The sequence below is a fragment of the Pongo pygmaeus genome, chromosome 1, assembly GCF_028885625.2.
Source record: "Pongo pygmaeus isolate AG05252 chromosome 1, NHGRI_mPonPyg2-v2.0_pri, whole genome shotgun sequence".
Taxonomy (NCBI): domain Eukaryota; kingdom Metazoa; phylum Chordata; class Mammalia; order Primates; family Hominidae; genus Pongo; species Pongo pygmaeus.
Window position 1 is genome coordinate 229,152,390 of NC_072373.2, and position 19,142 is coordinate 229,171,531.

The window sequence follows — 19,142 nt, forward strand, 5'->3', positions numbered from 1 at the left end:
ACGCCCAGCTAATTTTTATATTTTTAGCAGAGACCGGGTTTTACCATGTTGCCCAGGCTGGTCTTGAACTCCTGACCTCAGGCGATCCACCTGTCTTGGCCTCCCAAAGTACTGGCATTACAGGCATGAGCCACCACGCCTGGCCAGAGTTTCCTTTTGTATTGTTATGTTTTGATGTTGACCATTTTGATAAGTTTTCCCTGGCAATTAGCCAGTGTTTTCGGTGTCAAGGTGAAAGCTGTCTTCATTTCAGCACTGCTTCCTTGAATTACGGCTGTGCTTTCACTCTGTAACAATGTTTCCATTTGCTTCCTTGCAGACTCCACTTACCTATATTTTGGATCCTCCTTGCTGGTCTTTGGTGTCTACTGTTTTCCTTCTGGTTGCTTTTAATGCTTTCTGCTTTCCTTTTGTTTTGTTTTGTTTTGTTTTGTTTTTGACAGGGTCTTGCTCTGTCACCCAGACTGGAGTGCAGTGGCGTGATCTCAGTTCACTGCAGCCTCAATTTCCCAGGCTCCAGCAATCCTTCTGCCTCAATCAGCCTCCTGAGTAACTGGGACCACAGTTGTATGCCACCATGCCCGGCTAATTTTTCTATTTTTTGTAGAGACAGGGTTTCACTGTGTTTCCCAGGCTGGTCTCAAACTCCTGTGCTCAAGTGATCCACCTGCCTCAGCCTCCCCAAGTGCTGGGATTACAGGTGTGAGCCCCTGTGCCTGGCCCACTTTCTTCTTTTCTATTTTATTTTATTTTTCTTCATTTTTCCTTCTGACGGCCTTTTGCATGTTTTCTGCAATGTTTCTCTTTTCTTCTGCTCCTTAGTAACTTACTTTTTTTTTTTTTTTTTTTTGAGTTGGAGTTTCACTCTTGTTGCCCAGGCTGGAGTGCAATGGCACAGTCTCGGCTCACTGCAACCTCCGCCTCCTGGGTTCAAGCGATTCTTCTGCCTCAGCCTCCTGAGTAGCTCGGATAACAGGCTCCCGCCACCACGTCCGGCTAATTTTTCGTATTTTAGTAGAGACGGGGTTTCCCCATGTTGGCCAGGCTGGTCATGAACTCCTGACCTCACGTGATCCACCCGCCTCAGCCTCCCAAAGCGCTGGGATTACAGGCGTGAGCCACAGCACCCAGCCTAACTTACTTTATTTTTAAGAAAGTTCTTTCTCTTCTACTTCCTGCTTCCTGCCAGTTTCCTCTTTGTGGACAGGTTTGTAGGTCCAGGATGGCTTTCAGATTCCCAGTTCAGGAGTTTCCACTCCCGTGAGCACTGTGAAGCGCAGCTTCTCAAAAGAGGGTCAGCAGGGGCAGGATCCTAATTCCCCCCTTGCTGCCCAGGCTCCCGAGGGGGCCTCCTCTTCTCCCACCAGGTGTCTTCCTGAGGCTGCCCCCAGGGGCGCGTGGGCTCTGATGGCCCTTCCCTGAGATCAGCACTGACTCACTGGGACTTGGTATTTTCTTGTAGAGGCTGTGATGTTCTCTTCGGGGAGCTGACTTTAGGTCAGCCTTAGGGTCTTTGTTCCCGTCTCCTTCCTCTCTTCCCTACAGTTTTTCAGACCCTCGTAGCTCTCTGTGAAGGCGGGCATGGAGAATGCACGCTGGAGGTTGGTGTTTACTTTTCACTTTATGATTAATTTTAAGTCTGGGGGATTCTGTGTCCTCTAGTCATGCTGAAGGCATGGGATTTCTGCAGCCCGCCTGTTTCTCTCATTGATTCATGTGGCTTCTGGAGGTCGCGTGCAGAGGTGGGTTTAGGTGGTCGCTGTGCTCTCAGCCACCGAGGCACTCCTCCCCACGCTGGGATGAAAACTTCTTATGGACGGTTATTTTCTCTCAACAGGTTGAGGCCACCACTTTCCTGCCCTCTGCCTCTTGTTGCTGGAGTGGGAGGTGGCCTTGGTCCAGGTGCTGGTTTTTTTGGAGGATACCTGGCTTTCCACCTGCTTGCTCTGAGATTCTCTCATCCTTAACGTCCCGCAGCTCTGCCGTGCGTCTGGTGTGGGCTGATTCTTCTTAGACTTCATTATGCTGTTGAATCTGAAGATTCAGATCTTCGAACAATTTTGGGAACTTCTCAGCCCCAGCTCCCCAGGCATCGCCCCTCCCCCATTCATTCTCCAGCTCTGCCCTCCTGCTCCTCCTTTTGAAACCTCCCCGTTGGGTTGGAAATTTCTTGTCTCTTTTTCGCATTGGGTGGTGCTCTAGGTGCTGCTCGGTTCACCACTTGTCCCCTTAGTGCTGCTAATCAACGGCTGAAATTGCTTAGGAAGTTTCTTACTCAGCCGCCCTGTCTCTCATTTCTAAAAATGCCAAGTTCTGTTTTGGATGAGTCTGCATTTCTTGACAGTGTCTTGTTCTTTTCTCACGTCTGGAATTCTCTATTTCTGTCTCTAACCATTTTATCTATACGTCCTCTAACATCTCCACTCCACACTTCTGTCGTCTGAAGGGTTTGGAGCTCGGCCCTGTACTCCGCTGCTGGTTTATGTGAGGCACGCACATCCACCCTCTCGGATTCTGCTCCCGTCCCCGGCGGCTCTGTCCCGGGCTCTGTGCAGTTGGCACCAAAACATTTCCCTCCCAATCGGAGGAGCTTTGGGTTTGCTTGTGCTGGTGCCGTGGGAGCATTGCCAGCCAGGGACACATTTTACATTAAAATTTTAGCTTGTGCATTTCTAAACCAAGCACGTTAGGTAAAATCCAACCTTGTGAAATCAGCCTGGCGTCAGGAATTCCTTGGGGAGATGCTCCCTCACCCTGATCTGGGCCAAGACAGACCAGCTCCCTCAAGTGGCCCGTGCAGTAGGGGCTATTTTTCTGGTTCTTTCCCTGAAAGGGGCTGAGAGGGTCCCGAGGGTCCCAGCTGTCTCAGTGCTACCAGTTCCAGCTCTCTTCCTGGCTCCTGCCCACAGCCCGCTGGTCCCATATTGTTATCAAAGCCCTAGAGTCCTGGTCCCAGGCCTGGCACCTGTGCCCAGGGGAACTGTGGCCCTCTCCAACCCATGGGGTCCCATTTTCTGGCAGTTGGCCTGGGGACTTGCCTTGCACCTTCATTAACTCCCTCACTCCACAAACGTTCGCACACACTGGAGCTCCCCCTGCCTGCCAGGTACTGGCGGCAGCAGGGAATGCAGCAGATCCAGCACTCCCCCGGGTGAAGGCGGCTGGGCAGGGGGCCAGGCCCAGGATGGGGAGGAGGCCAGGAGGCCCAGCCTGACTGTGCTCTGGGTGGCGAGGTGAGCGTCTGCCCTCCGCAGCACTAACCCCCGTGTGCTATGGGTCACGTCCTGCAGCTTTGACCCCCCTGGCCCCCTGTCAGCCGGAATGTCCTGCGAAGTGCTTGTCACCTTCAAGCCCATGGTGAGTCAAAGGGGCCCGTTCTCTCTCAAAGGAGAGATGGTGGTGGGTGGAGCCTGTGATCGGGCATGGTGGCGCAGAACATGATGGGGGAAGGATGCACTTGGCCTCTCAGTGAGGATCACGCAGGCCCCTGTTTTGCTGTTTTATTTCCAAAAATACACTCAACGTATTCCTGAATGCTGGGCAGAACCGCAGCGCAGCTCCTCTGGGTCAGTGGCCGAGGGCCTGCACTCTTGGATCTAAGTCGGGAGGGCTGGGATGTTCCAGGAAGTCGGTGTCCAGCCCTCCTGAGACGCCCTCTGCTGACTCTTTCCCCTGGGGTCACCCGAGCTGGGCAGGGGGCAGGCGGCCCCGGCCCAGGCAGCCATGGCACGTGTAACGGGCTAAAGTTACAGAAGGGCCAGGTGTGGTGGCTTATGCCTGTAATCCCAGCAGTTTGGGAGGCCAAGGCGGGAGGGTCGCTTGAGCCCAGAAGTTCAAGACCAGCCTGGGCAACATGGCGAGACCCCGTCTCTACAAAAAGTACAATTAGCCAGGTATGGTGGCGCATGTCTGTAATCCCAGCTAGTCGAGAGGCTGAGATGGGAGGATCGCTTGGACCCCAGGTGGGGGTGGGTGGAGGGGGGTTGCAGTGAATCGAGAAGGTGCCACTGCACCCCAGCCTAGCCAACAGAGCCAGACACTGTCCAAAAAAAACAAAGAAAACACACAAAAGTTACAGAAGTTTATTGTGGTAGGGGTTGTTTTATTTTTTAGATAAACAAGGATCTAGAAGGAAATATCTCATTTTTGGCTCAGACGGGCGAGTTTTCAGTTCCACTGAAATGTTCAACAAAGAAATGTTCGGTGAGTTCAAAGGTGTCTGAGCCAACATTTCTCGGGGCATCCTGGCTGGGAACCCCAGTGGGGGATGGCATCTCCTGGGAGGGGGTGCTGGTAGGGCGGGGACCAGGTGGAAGCTCCAATCTCCACCAGGGGCTGAGCCCCTTCTTCCAACAGCAGCTCAGGTGGGCCTGAGCCGGACCTTGGGTGGGGGTCTCAAACGTGGGGCACTCAGACCAGCGCTGGAAAAAATGAGACAAACCCAGCTCTGTGTGGAGCCCAGACTGCAGGGCGCGTGGCTCAGAGGAAATCTTAACATTCATCTGAGAAGGCTCCAGTCCTTCCTGCAGCTCTTGGGGGGTCCCCCTTGATTCTTTTTAATTAAGAAAAATTTCAAGTATAGTGGAAAACAGAACAGCAGAACGAGGCTCCACATGCCTGCAACCCAGACCACGTGTCGTCCCGGACCCCGCATCCTCCCAGATTCCACATTGTCAGCCTCAGACACCTTTGCTTGGTCCATCAACTACTATATCTGTTGTTGCTGATCCATTTCAAAGTACATTAGTAAAATGTCAACACTGCACCCTTAGAAACTTCAGCATGCATCTCCAATAATCCAGGAACCCACACATCATTGTCCCCAGACCCCCGCCGAGTAATTAGTCAGCTCGCACCGCACCTGCCACACAGCAAATGGCTCCTGGCTCAGCCGTGAGTGTGAGGCCCTCTGCGGCTGGCCCCGTCCAGGCTGGACTCCAGAGTGGCAGCTACGGCAGCACAAGCATCTCCCAGAGAACGGTGGGGACGTCATTATCTCCTAAGAATTCACAGGCCAAGCCAAGTCCCACAGCCCGAGCCTGCGTCAGCGGGGCAGGAAGAGGCCCATTCTTACACTAGAGGAGGAACAAGCCGGGGCAGGTGAAGGGCAGAGGTGCGCTATGTCCTCCACCCCAGGAAGATCAGCAGACGCCCTCATGGCCACCCATGATCCAGGCCACGCTGGCCCCAAGCCACCTTTGATGAGCACCCATGTAACTTTCTCTATCACGCGCTTCCTCCTTCACCGCGTGTCGCCGTGGGGAGGGATTGGGATGAGAGTCACTGATGGTGGCAGAGAGAGAAGTGTTTTCCTCTCAGTTTCTTCATAGATTCACCAATGTTTGAGTATTTGGTGTGTTCCAGTCACTTGAGTCTCCCTTCCTCTTGGCACTCAAGTGGCCCCGTCGTGGCCCTGGCAGCCGTGGCCCTGGCAGCCATGGCCCCGCTTGGGTTCATGCGGGGACCACCGCCGTCCTAGGGTGCCCGAGCAGCCCCTTGCCCTGTGGCCGCCGCCTTCTCCTCAGAGCGGTCGCGGTTGAGCTGGCACTCCACTGTGCGGGCTCTTGGTGAGCCAAGACTCAGGCCCAGGCACTGAGCACCAGGGCCAGGGGCAGCAGGAAGTCCCGCCCCAGCAGACGGCCAGGCTCCGGCTCCCTCCTGCTCAGCCTGGGAGCCCGGCAGGAGTCTGGTACTGGCCTGCTCCACTCCGGATCAGCATCATGGAGCACGTGCCCAGTGAGGCCCCAGGTGTCCTGGCCAGAGCTGCCCCGGCCTCTCCTGCGTTTGGTCTTTGCAGTGTCAAGTGCTCCTCCGTGACAGGAGCACCGAGACCCTCGGCTCCCCTGAGCAGGGGCTTGCTTCTCCCAGGGGAGCATCCAGGCTGGGGACTGTAAAAACAGTAAAACCCTGTCTGAACAAGGAGAGAACAGGACCCAGGCGGTACACATGGGAAGGAGGAGGCCTCCCTTGGCTGGACCCCGGCCACCCTCTGCGAACCACGTCCACTTGCGTCGGTGGCCCCTGGTCCCGCCCCTGGAGCAGGAGCACAGAGTGGGAAGCCCCTGGGCCTCCAAACTCAGAGCCCAGAAAAGCCTCCCGAGGAGGGGCCATTGGGCACAGCCAAGGTGTGGCCCGGGCCTGCATCCTTAGCCAGTGCCAGAGCTTCTGTGGCCTGTGGCCCACGACAGGCATGTCGTGAGGCACCCCTACGGAGGGCATGCTCCTGTTCTGGAAGGATGCGCCCTGGGTCCCTGTATCCAGAGTCCAGCTGACCTCGCCCAGGAATGACACCATCCACCCTCAGGACCTCCAAAGCCCCGTGTCCAGGCTCCTTGTCTAGGCCCTGCACCCGGGCCCTGCGTCTTCTCACTGAACCCTTGTTACTCCATGGCGAGGGGGCTCCTGCCTTGATGTTTTTAAAACCAGACTCGGGTGCCACACCTTGTCATGAGCAATACACGCCTGATTTCCGGGTTGAATCATGTACCTGCTTGTGCAGTGCACAACGCACACAAATGCTCAGGGCAGCTCTGCCTGGAGCCACGTGCAGGCCTTGCGCTAGGCACCCTGTGGGCCTGGCATGGTGGCCCTGAGTTCACTCCGTGTCCTCTGGCAGCTGTCCCTCGACAAGGAGCTCATTGACTTCGGCAGCTACGTGGTAGGAGAGACCACGTCTCGGACCATCACATTGACCAACGTTGGGGGCTTGGGCACGACTTTCAAGTTCCTGCCAGCTTCAGAGCCCTGTGAGATGGACGACTCCCAGTCTGCCCTGAAATTAGTGAGTGTGCCACTCAGCCATGGGGGAGTGTGGGGACCTGCCCCCCAAACCCAGTCCCTGTGGGTGAACAGGGGTAACGATATGAGGGTATCAACAGTGGGCCTGGGAGAAGGAGGGCAGTGTGGGGGCCTCCTCAAATCAGCCTAAGCAGAAGAGACCAGCTTCTGTAGGACACCTGCAGTCACCTGGCCTCAGGGGCAGCAGCAGCAGGACACTCCCTTTCTCAGGCACGTAGCAGCAGGGGTGCTGGCCAGCAGCTACAGGCCTGAGGGCCCCAGGAGACCCAGCCTCCCCCGACGCATCTCTGAAGCCCCAGGTGTGGGGGTGGGAGGGCTGGACAGGTGCACTCCATGGCCGCAGCTGCACCTGTTCCAAGTGTGAGCATGTCTTGTCCTGTCACGGGTATGGGTGTCCCAGGGCTCAGGTGGAGAGAAGGCTCAGCCTCTAGCCAGCCAAGGAGCAAGGAGGGTCGGACCAAGAGGAAGATGCGGCTCACACTCCCAGGCTGGGGCAGCGCAGCCATGCCCACCCGGCCTGGAGTGAGGGAGGCTGAGGGGTGACTCTGAGCCTCTGGGTGAGCTGCTGCTGTGATCCCACAACCAGGATGGGTGAGACGAGAGCAGGCAGCCGAGGAGGCAGCTGAGGGGCCACGCTGGAGCCAGGGCCCAGCCCCCAACACGGCCTGTCCTCATGGGAGTCCCGGCAGCTGACTGGGAAAAGGAGGTGGGAAACCTCCCAAGCCAGGATGTTGATTCTCCTCTCTAGAGCAGTCTGCTGACCTACGAAGATAAAAGTTTGTATGACAAAGCCGCCACCAGCTTCTCTGAGCAGCAGCTGGAGGGCACGGAGTCCTCCCAGGCGGACATGCAGAGCCGGAAGGAGCTGGAGAAGCTGGACAAGGAGCAGGAGGAGGAGCGGCCCGCAGGTGAGCCGGGCTGCCAGGCCAAGCCAGGGTGCGCGGGCGGTGAGGGCCTCAGGGCAGCATTGCAGGGGGCTGAGGGGCCCAGGGGAGGTCTGGAAAGTAGAGAATTTTCCCAGGCCTTCGATGTTAAGTGACGGTTAAGCAAGAAAATATTCGTATGTGCCACTAAGTGTTGTTTTTGGAGTGGACTGAAATGTACATTCACGTTGACGCTAACCGAAGACTTGAAGGCACCTCCAGCATTGGCCCAGCAGGCCGGGCGGGGCCGCACGGGGCGGGGAAGAGGCTCTGCGGTGCCCCCTGGAGAGGCCGGGCTGTGGGGGGCTTCTGTCTAGCTCTGCAGCTGTGGCTGTTGTTAGATGCGCACCAGCGGGAAGAGGTTCGGAGAAACGGGCCGGCCCTGCCCTCCGCACGCCCTGCAGGGCCGCCATCGGGAATCGCTTGCGTCTCCTCCTTGCTTCTCTTGATCGTTTTCCCACATACGCATCGAGATCCAGAAACCTCCGTCCTCCTCCTGTCTGTCTTCTCGTGGTGCGTGTTCCACGCGCCCTGCAGCTCAGCGCGGAGCTGGGCCGGTTCTCCACAGCCTGTGTGAGCCGCACTTCCGGTGTGAGCCACATTTCCGGTGTGAGCCGCACTTCCGGTGTGAGCCACATTTCCGGTGTGAGCCGCACTTCCTGTCCTCACCACTGCGTGGCGTTTCCTTTCGTGAGAGAGCCTCGGGTTCTAGATCCGTCTTCCTGCCAGTGCACACTTGGGAGCGTTTGTGGTACACACTGTTGCGAAGGCAGCCATTCTGCGCTCCCCTTTGGCCTGTGTGTGAGTTCCCACAGGGCACAAGGCTGGGGTTCATGCCTGCATCACAGGGCATAGCCAGCCTCACTGGCATCAGCTAATATCAAAGTGAGTTCTTTTTCTATTGAGACAGGGTCTCACTCTGTCACCTAGGCTGGAGTGCAGTGGTGCAGTCACAGCAGCCTCGACCTCCCGGGCTTAAGCAGTCCTCCTGCCTCAGCTCCTGAGTAGCTGGAACTACAGGCACGCACCACTGCACCTGGCTAGTTTTTGTATTTTTTTGTAGACACTGGGTTTCACCATGTTTCCCAGGCTGGTCTGGAACTCCTGAACTCATGCTATCTGCCCACCTCAGCCTCCCAAAGTGCTGGATTACAGGCATGAACCACCTCGCCCAGCCCACCAAGTTCTTTTTCAAAGTGGTTGTGCAAGTTTACACTCCCACCAACAGTGTACAAGACTGTGCTGTCCAGCGTGGCTGTCACTGCCACATCTGGCTATTTAAACTTAAATTGATCCAAATTAAATAATAGTGAAAATTCAGGTCTTCCTCCACAAGGGCCATATTTCACGTGCTCCATAGCGACCTGTGGGCAGCAGCTGCCCTACTGGACAGCCCGGAAGCCCAGCTCTGCCTGCTCACAGAGGGTCTTCCCGGGCCACACTGGGCTTGAGGGCCTTGCTTCACGTCCGCAGGAGCGTGAGGTCAGACGGCCCACAGCTGCCTGTCTGGGGGGCCTGCACCACGGTCTGCTGTTGAGATGTTGCTTTGTGATTTCCCAGATCACCAGTGAGATTGCCTGTCTTTCCCTGGGCCCATTTACAAGTTGTATTTTCTTTGGTGTGACAGCTCTGTTTAAGGCTTTTCCTCGTTCTTCTGTGGGGTTGTCTTCTTCTCATTCATTCATAGGAGCTCTTCATGCACCCAGATTCCAGCCTTCGTCCCTGAGGAATGTTGCAGGTGCTGCCTCCCAGTCTGTGGCTGGGCCTTCCTCTCCCTTTGTGACATCTTTTCTCAAATCAAAGTTCTTCAGTCCAGTCTTTGCATATTCACCAGTCATTTCTAGTAGAATTTGTTTTTTATGCTTTTTAGGCAATTTTTTTCTCCTCCAGTGTCATAAAGACATAGGACATCACTTTTGTGTTGAGGTGTGCGATCCACCTCAGATTCACTCCTGCTTGTGGTGGAAGTCAGGGCCGAGGCTCATTTCCCCGGTGCGTGTTTGTGTATTCCACGGCACAAGTGGACTCTGCTATCCCATTCGATCCATTCGTTGTCCGTGTCAAAAATCAGTTGACCAGCCAGGCACGGTGGCTCACGCCTGTGATCCCAGCACTGTGGGAGGCCGAGGCAGGTGGATCACTTGAGGTCAAGAGTTTGAGACCAGCCTGGCCAACATGGTGAAACCCCGTTTCTACTAAAAATACAAAAAATTAGCCAGGCGTGGTGGCGGGCGCCTGTAATCCCAGCTACTTGGGTGGCTGAGGCAGGAGAATAGCTTGAACCCGGGAGGCGGAGGTTGCAGTGAGCTGAGATCGTGCCATTGCACTCCAGCCTGGTCTATAAGAGTAAAATGCTGTCTCAAAAAAAAAAAAAAGAAAGTCAATTGACCATATAAGCATGAGCTTATATAGTTCTCGCCTCTTTTTTCTGATTAATTGATCCATTTAATTAGTCTTATGCCAGAGCCATTGTCTTGGTTATCATGGACTCAGACAAAGCCTTGAAGCCAGGTGGTGTAAGTCACCCAACTTTGTTCTTTTTTTCACAATATTTGCGTTAGGGCCTCAGGATAGTTTAGGTCCTTTACATTTCCACATAAATTGTAGAATTGGTTTTTTTATTTCTACCAAAAAAGCATAGCATGAATCTGATTGGCATAGCATTGAATCTATAGATCAATTTGGGGAGAACTGACATCTTAACAGTATTGAGGCCGGGCATGGCAGCCCACACCTGTAATCCCAGCACTTCGGGAGGCCAAGGCAGGAGGATCGCTTCAGCTCAGGAGTTTGAGACCAGCCTGGGAAACATAGGGAGACCCCATCTCTACTAAAAATTTTTTTTTAATTAGCCAGGTGTGGTGATGTGCCTCTGTAGTCCCAGCTACTTGGGGGACAAAGGCAGGAAGATGGCTTGAGCCCAGGAGGTCGAGGCTGCAGTAAGCTGTGATTGCACCACTGTACTCAGCCTGGGCGACAGAGATCCTGTCTCTTAAAAAAAAAAATTGAGTCTTGTAATTCATAACCATTATCTCCCCATTTAACTAGGTCTGTCTTTCTTTCTTTCTTTCTTTCTTCCTTTCTTTTTTCTTTCTTTCTTTCTTTTTTTTCTTTCTTTTTCTTTCCTTCTTTCCCTCCGTTCCCTCCTTCCTTTCTTCTTTCTTTCTTTCTCATCAATGTGTTATACAGTTTTGGTCTGTTTATCCAGTCTGACAGTCTTTGACTTTCTTGGAACATTTAATCTACTTAAATGTGTTGTGATGATTGATATATTTGGATTCGTTTTTACCATCTTATTTTGTGCTTTACATTGGTCTTGCTTTTTTGTTTCTTTTCTTTTTTTTTTATTTATTTTATACTCTAGGCTTTTATCCTCTCTCTTTATTTTCTTCTCTACTCATTACAACGACCCCTGGTCTTTAAATTGGCCTCAGAACTGGAAACACTTTGGTTGGGCCCAGTGGCTCACGCCTGTAATCCCAGCACTTTGGAAGGCCGAGGCGGGTGGATCGCCTCAGCTGAGGAGTTTGAGACCACCCAGGGCAACATGGTGAAACCCTATCTCTACTAAAAATACAAAAAATGAGCCAGGAATGGTGGCAGGCGCCTGTAGTCTCAGCTACTCTGGAGGCTGAGGCAGGAGAATCTCTTGAAGCCAGGAGGTGGAGGTTGCAGTGAGCCATGTTTCTCATGGAATTCCCTGCGTGCTGAGCCAAAGCTGTGCTCTTCTGAGGGAGGCTGCCTGTGCATTGGCCGCTCACTGACGCTCTTTCAGCCTGGACGGTATTCTCTGCGGTCTGCGTGAGGCGGTTTGCATCACACAGGCTGGCCTCAAACTCCTGACCTCAAGTGATCCACTCATCTCAGCCTCCCAAAGTGCTAAGATTACAGGTGTGAGCCACCGCACCTGGCCATCAAGCAGATTTTCTATACCGTAGGAACTAACCATTGGAACACTTCACTAAATTGTGAATTATCCCAGAACTAACTATGGATCAATGCAATTCCAACCAAAATTCCAGGAAGATTTTTTAATGGAAATTGACAAGCTGATTATAACGTTTATATGGAAATCCAAAGGATCTAAAGTGACCAAAACAATTCTGAAAAAACAAATTTCAAGGACTTACACTACCTGATTTTAAGATTACTATGAAGTATAGTAACGAGACAGTGTGGTGTTGAACAGAGACAGAGACCCAACGGAACAAGAGAATCCAAAAATAGACACACAATTACAGTCAACTGGTTTTGAACAGGGGTGCAAAGGTAATTGCTTGGAGAAAGAACAGTCTTTTCAACAAGTGAGGCCATAACAATCGGATAAACATAAGCCCCCTGATATAGTCTAGCTCTGTGTCCCCACCGAGGTTTCGTCTCAAATTGTAATTCTCACGTGTGGAGAGAGGAAAGTGATTGAATTATGGGAGCAGTTTTCCCCATGCTGTTCTCATAATAGTGAGTGAATTCTCATGAGATCTGATGATGTTATAAACACGCTGTCACTTCTCTCTCTCCTGCCGCTGTGTGAGACGTGCCTGCTTCCCCTTCCAACCATGACTGTAAGTTTCCTGAGGCCTTGTCAGCCAGGTGGAACTGTGAGTCAATTAAACCTCTTTCCTTTATAAATTACCCAGTCTCGGGCAGTTCTTTATAGCAGTGTGAAACAGACTAATACATCTCCCTCCAATTTAACTTTAATTCGTTCCTCACACTGTAAACAAAAATTACTCAAAATAGATCATGTACCTAAAATTAAGCCTAAAAATATAAAATTCCCCCCCGAAAAAAACACAGGAGAGAATGTGTGGCCCTAGGTGAGGCAAAGGTTTTTCTTAGACATAACATTGAAACTATGGCCCATGGTTTAAAAATTGTAAATTGGACTTCCCCAAAACCAAGAACGTCTGCTTTTTGAAAGACGCTGTTAAGAGACTGCAGAGATAAGCCACAGACTGGCAGAAAGCATTAGCAAATCACAAATCTGATAAAGAATTTGTGTCCAAAATATGTAATGTTCAAATCTCAATTGTAAAATAACCCAGTCAAAAAATGGGCAAAAGCCTAGGTGCGGTGGCTCACACCTGTAATCCCAGCACTTTGGGAGGCCGAGGTGAGCAGATCACCTGAGGTCAGGAGTTTGAGACCAGCCTGGCCAACATGACGAAACCCTGTCTCTACTAAAAATACAAAACTTAGCTGGGCATGGCGGCAGGCGCCTGTAATCCCAGCTACTCGGGAGGCTGAGGCAGGAGAATCGCTTGAACCCGGGAGTTTGCAGTGAGCCGAGACCGCACCATTGCACTCTAGCCTGGGCAATGAGAGTGAATGAAACTCCATCTAAAAAAAAAAAATGGGCAAAAGACCTGAACAGATGCTTCACCAGAGAAGATATGTGGATGAGAAATTAGCACATGAAAAGATGCTCAACATCATTAACATGAGATGAAGAAAATGTAAATTAAAACCACAATGGGACACCACTACACACCTATAAGAACAGCTAAATTATAAACACAGAACAAAAAGTTTAACAATAGCAAGTGCCGGTGAGGAACAGCTGGAACTCTAATGCTGCCCCTGGGGAATGCAGAATGGCATGGCCACCAGCGAAACGCTCAGCAGCAAAGCCAGACACCCACCAAGGCCACTCCTAGGTATCCACCAAGAGAAGCGAAAACTTAAATTCCCGCAAAAACCTGTATGTGAATGTTTGTAGAGAGCTTATTTGCGTTGGCAAAAACCAACAACTCTAATGTCCCACGCATGGGGAGTGGATAGAGAAACCATGGGGTCCCTGCCATGCAGGGCCGCTGAGCAGCAAACAGACATGAACCTTTGATAGACGCAGTGCCGTGGACCAGTCTCAAATGCGTCATGCTAAGGGAAAGAACTCAGACGCAAAAGACTGTAAGCTCTGTGACTCCATTTTTGTGACATTCTAGAAAAAGAATATTTTGGCTAAAAAAAGGCAAAACTATAGAGACAAATAGATCACTGGTTGCTGGGGCAGGGGAAGGGGTTGACTAGAAAGGGGCACGGGTGACGTGGGCATGATGGGGCTGTTCAGTGTCTTGGTTGCTGCGATGAGTGTACAACCACGTGCATCTGTCGAAACTTGCAGAAAGTTCCACTAAGAAGAGTCCATTTTACTATATGCAACTTATTCCTTAAAAAAAAAAAAAAATAGAAAAAAATCACTCACACAGAAACAACAGAAAGTACTGCGGTTGGCCGGGCACGGTGGCTTACACCTGTAATCCCAGCACTTTGGGAGGCCAAGCGGATCACTTGAGGTCAGGAGTTCAAGACCAGCCTGGGCAACATGGCAAAACCCCATCTCTACTAAAAATACAAAAAATTTGACAGACGTCGTGGCACGCACCTGTAATCCCAGCTACTTGAGAGGCTGAGGCACTTGAATCACTTGAACCCGGGAGGCAGAAGTTGTGGTGAGCCGAGATCACGCCATTGCACTCCAGCCTGGGTGAAGGAGCAAGACTCTGTCAAAAGAAAGAAAGAAAGAAGGGAGGGAGGGAGGGAGGGAAGGGAAGGAAAGAAGGAAGGGAGGGAAGGAGGGAGAGAAGGAAGGGAAGAAAGGAAAGAAGGAAGGAAAGGAGGGAGGGAAGAAGGAGGGAAAGGAAAGGAAGGAAGGAAAGGAGGGAGGGAAGGAAGGAGGGAGGGAGAGAAGGAAGGAAGGGGAAGGGGAAGGAAGGGAATGAAGGAAAGAAGGAAGGAAAGGAGGGAGGGAAGGAGGAAGGAAGGAAGGAGAAGGGAAGGAAGGAAGGGAGTAAGGGAGGGAAAGGAAGGAAGGGAGGGAGGGAGAGAAGGAAGGAAGGGGAAGGGAAGGAAGGAAGGGAGTAAGGGAGGGGAAGGAAGGAAAGAAGGAAGGGAGGGAGGGAAAGAAGGAAAGGGAGGGAGGGAAAGGGAAGGAAAGAAGGGAGGGAAAGAGGAAGGAAGGGAAGGAAGGAAGGGAAGGAGGGAGGGAGGGAAGGAAGGAATGAATTGCAGCTATCTTGCATGGTTCAGACATGGGTATTATCAGACATCAAAGATCAAATAAGGATGCTTAATACATTGAAAAGTACTACATGGTGAGACCCCATCTCTACAAAGAAGAAAAATTAGCCAGACGTGGTGACATGCATCTGTAGTCCCAGCTACTCAGGATGCTGAGCTGGGAGGATCGCTTGAGCCTGGGAAGTTGAGGCTGCAGTGAGCTGTGATCACACCACTGCACTGCAGCCTGGGTGACAGAGTGAGACCCTGCCAAAAAAAAAAAAAAAAAAGAAGAAAGAAAAGACAAGACTAGAATAAGGAGGCCAGGCCGTGGTAGCTCATGCCTATAATCCCAATACTTTGGAGGGCCAATGCAGGAGGATCGCTTAAGCCCAGATGTTTGAGATTAGCCTGGGCAATATAACAAGACCCTGTCTCTACCAATATATATATGTGTGTATATATATACATATATATGCCAAGCATGGCGGCATGCACCCGTGGTCACTTGAAACCAGGAGGCCGAGGCTGCAGGGAGCAGTGATTGCACCACTGCACTCCAGCCTGGGCAACAGAGTGAGACCTCATCTCTAAAAACCAAAAAGCTGCTGGCCCCAGAATCTGACCACCTGGGCTCAGGTCCAGGTTCTTGTTGCCGTGGTGACTCCTGAGGCAGGCAGAGTGGAGAGCAGCTGACCCAGCCGCACCTCTTCCGCTTTCAGAACCGGGGACCCTTGGCCGGGCGCGGTGGCTCACGCCTGTAATCCCAGCACTTTGGGAGGCCAAGGCGGGCGGATCACAAAGTCAGGAGTTCAAGACCAGTCTAGCCAATATGGTGAAACCCCATCTCTACTAAAAATACAAAAATTAGCCAGGCGTGATGGCAGGTGCGTGTAATCCCAGCTACTCAGAAGGCTGAGGCGGGAGAATTACTTGAACCCGGGAGGCAGAAGTTGCAGTGAGTCGAGATCACACCATTGTACTCCAGCCTGGATGACAGACCGAGACTCCATCTAAAAGAAAAAAAAAAAAAGATCAGGGGTCGCTGCGGCCTTTACAACTCCAGACCCCAGAAATGATGTGCATGGTGCTTCGAAGTCGTCACCTGACTCCTGAAGAGCTCTGCCGTCCAGTCGCTGAGCCCGGGGCAGGCTCTGGCAAGCCCACTGGGGCTCCCCACGGTGACCTGGCCTGGCTGGTGGCCCAGCTGCTCTGACCCGACCCGGCAGCGCAACAGAGGCCAAAGGAGAACACCAACCTGCGCGTGCCTCTCGAATTGTGTCTGTTCAGGTGCAAAGTCAACAAAAAGTCCTGCTCAGACTTGCAAGGAAACAACTCTGCTACCCGGGGCCTTGCTGCTGACCAACTGCCGGCTAGTGCCCCCAGAACCCAGTGGCAGATGGAAACCAGGAGGCTGCCACAGGGAAGTGATGACTCAAACACGCCAGTAGCAGGTACCCATAGGGAACACGTACGCTACAGCTATGGGAAGTTAGGTTACCAGATATGATGGTAAGAGAAGAAACATCCCCAAAAGATGATACTGTTTTAGAATTTTCTGGACTTAGCTGTCCTTCCCACTCCAGCCTCTAATACCCTCACCCTGGGGCCGGCAGGTCATGAGAAAATGGAGGTCTTTGGGAAAGGGCTTCCAAAGCCCTCCGGGCACGGTGGGGACTGGCTGCACCCTCTCTGGGCCTGGGTCCCCCAAGGGGCCACATGGATGGCTCCACTATGTTCAGAAAGGACAGAGCCCAGGATATGGGTTTGGAGGTGGTGACCACGTCCCAAGGGGGCCTGGGCCACACAGCCTCCACCCTGCCAACCCTCACCTCTGGATCCCCCTTCTCTTCCAGAACCAGAGACATTAACCACAGTGATACCTCCCAGTGAAGAGCAGACGGAGATCACGCTGGGGAAGGTCAGCCAGCTTAGGCCCTAAAATAGCTGCCACGATCCGAGACACCGCCCACCTTCCCCCAGCCTCAGCTGCACCCCAACCCACTGGCCCTCGCCGCCAGGTGGCCCTTGCATTTGACCAGAGACGGGCCGGACTGTGTCCACCAGGGACTTGCAGCCTCCAGGCCTCTTGTAATCTCAGCTGGCATGGGGCCACCGCCTCCGGCTGTGCAGGACCTGAGCCACAGATTGTTTCCCGGGTGTGGGGCACTGGTGAAACTTGGGGTGGATGCTGGCCGTGGCCTCCCTGGCTGGGACACAGCCGTGAGCTCATGAGCAGGGGGAGGATGTGGAGGAGTTCAGGCTGCCTCCAACTCCGCTGGCTGGGATCCCACGACAGTAAGTCCTCCAAGGGCTGGGCCAGGCCCAGGACATCTGTGGCCAAGTGGCCACCCAGGGACACGGGTCCCGCCACCTTCCATCCTTGCAGCAACATGCCATTGTGAGGGTTGGGAAGGGATCCGAAAAGCCATAAAGCCTGGCAGACCCCATGGCATCTCTTCCTGTGCAGATAACAGAAGGGGAAATTGGCCCCTTCAGCTCCATCAAGGTGCCCATCATCTTCACCCCGGTCGTCCCAGGCGATGTCCAAGCCAGGTTCAAGGTCACGTTTAAGAACCCCCAGTGCCCCACGGTGAGTATTCCTGCTGCCACGCCACACACACATCCTGGCCCCTGCCTCCACAGCCTCATGCGGCAGCTGCCCTTGGCCACAAGGTCGCCATTTGCCCATGCAGGGATGGCCAGTTGGTGGCACGGATGGTTAGCACCACAGTTTACAACACACACACGCACACGAGTGTGCACACATGCACACTGGCATACACAGGCAGGCATGCTGCGAGCACACATACACAAGCCCATGCAAACACATGCATGTATACACATGCACGCACGCACACATGCAGAGCCCCCACACACGTACACACGCACACACGTAGAGTCCCGCACACACATGCACACACGCAGAGCCCCCACAGGCACATGCACACGCACACACGCAGAGCCCCCACACACATGTACACACGCACACACGCAGAGTCCCGCACACACATGCACACACGCAGAGCCCCCACAGACACGTGCACACGCACACATGCAGAGCCCCCGCACACACGTGCACACATGCAGAGCCCCCTCACACACATGCACACACGCAGAGCCCCCTCACATACATGCACACAGGCAGAGCCCCCACACACATGCACACACGTGCACACACAGAGCCCTCCGCAGATACACGTACACACGTGCACACACAGGGCCCCCATGCACACGCGCACACACACAGAGCCTTTGTTCTTTTTTCTGGTGTTTTTTTTTTTTTTGATTTAGGGTCTCGTTCTGTCACCCAGGCTGGAATGCAGTGGCAGGACCACAGTTCACTTCAGCCTCTAACCACTGGGCTCAAGTGATCCTCCTGCCTCAACCTCTCGAGTAGCTGGGATTACAGGTGCGTGCCACCACACCCGGCTAACTTTTGTATTTTTCGTAGAGATGGGGTTTCGCCGTCTTGGCCAGGCTGGTCTCGAACTCCTGACCTCAAGTGATCCGCCCCCCTCGGCCTCCCAAAGTGCTGGGATTACAGGAGTGAGCCACTGTGCCCAGCCCCAAGTGACAACTTTCTATGTTTAAACATTTCTCTGCACCCCCTATGCACCCGCATGGGCTGGGGCAGTCACCTGTCCCAGGTTGAGGCTCCTGGCATCCTCGACAGTGTTCAGAGTCCTTGGCTCACCTCACAGCACCAGGACAGTACCACTGCCTAGGCGGCTTCATGCTGGGCTGCTGCACTTCACCAGCCCGGGGCTTGCTGGCCCTCCCAAAACCTTACTCATCCTCTCTAACCTCCTGAGGCCCCAGGAGTCAGTGCTTGGGGAGAAGCAGATCTCACTGTCTTGGCTCACTGCAACCTCTGCCTCCCGGGTTCAAGCGATTCTCCCACCTCAGCCTCCCACGTAGCTGGGACAACAGGCACACACCACCATGCCTGGCTAAGTTTTGTATTTTTTGTAGAGACGGGGGTCTCGCCACGCTGCCCAGGCTGGTCTCAAACTCCTGGGCTCAAGCAGTCCTCCCACCTGGGCCTCCAAAGTGCTGGAATTACAAGTGTGAGCCACTGTGCTCGGCCATAGAAAGTTTTTTTTAAACACCTAAATGTTAATGAGTATGAAGCTGAGTGGTAGGTACTTGGTGATCCAGTATTCTGTTCTAGTAATAGTTGAACATTTTGAAAATAAAAAGAATATTTGGCCAGGCGCAGTGGCTCACGCCTGTAATCCCTGCACTTTGGGAGGCCGAGGTGGGTGGATCCCTGAGGTCAGGAGTTCAAGACCATCCTGGCCAACGTGGCAAAACCCCATCTCTACTAAAAATACAAAAATTAGCCTGGCATGGTGGCGGGCGCCTGTAATCCCAGCTACTTGGGAGGCTGAGGCAGGAGAATTGCTTGAACGCGGGAGG

At 53.2% G+C, this 19,142-nt stretch overlaps 1 protein-coding gene across 10 annotated transcripts in view; it reads left to right on the top strand.

Moving 5' to 3' along the window:
- The window catches only part of CFAP74 (cilia and flagella associated protein 74), an 82,165-nt gene that overhangs the window by 40,097 nt on the left and 22,926 nt on the right, over positions 1-19,142 (top strand). For all 10 annotated transcript variants that reach the window (XR_008492975.1, XM_054444327.2, XM_054444305.2 and 7 more), the window contains 6 exons: positions 3,291-3,357; positions 4,114-4,203; positions 6,617-6,781; positions 7,547-7,706; positions 16,577-16,641; positions 17,191-17,313. Coding sequence is in view for 9 of the 10 variants with exons in the window: in XM_054444327.2 (XP_054300302.1) it covers positions 3,291-3,357; positions 4,114-4,203; positions 6,617-6,781; positions 7,547-7,706; positions 16,577-16,641; positions 17,191-17,313 (670 nt within the window). In the remaining variant the exon portion in view is untranslated. The remainder of the gene's footprint in view (positions 1-3,290; positions 3,358-4,113; positions 4,204-6,616; positions 6,782-7,546; positions 7,707-16,576; positions 16,642-17,190; positions 17,314-19,142) is intronic.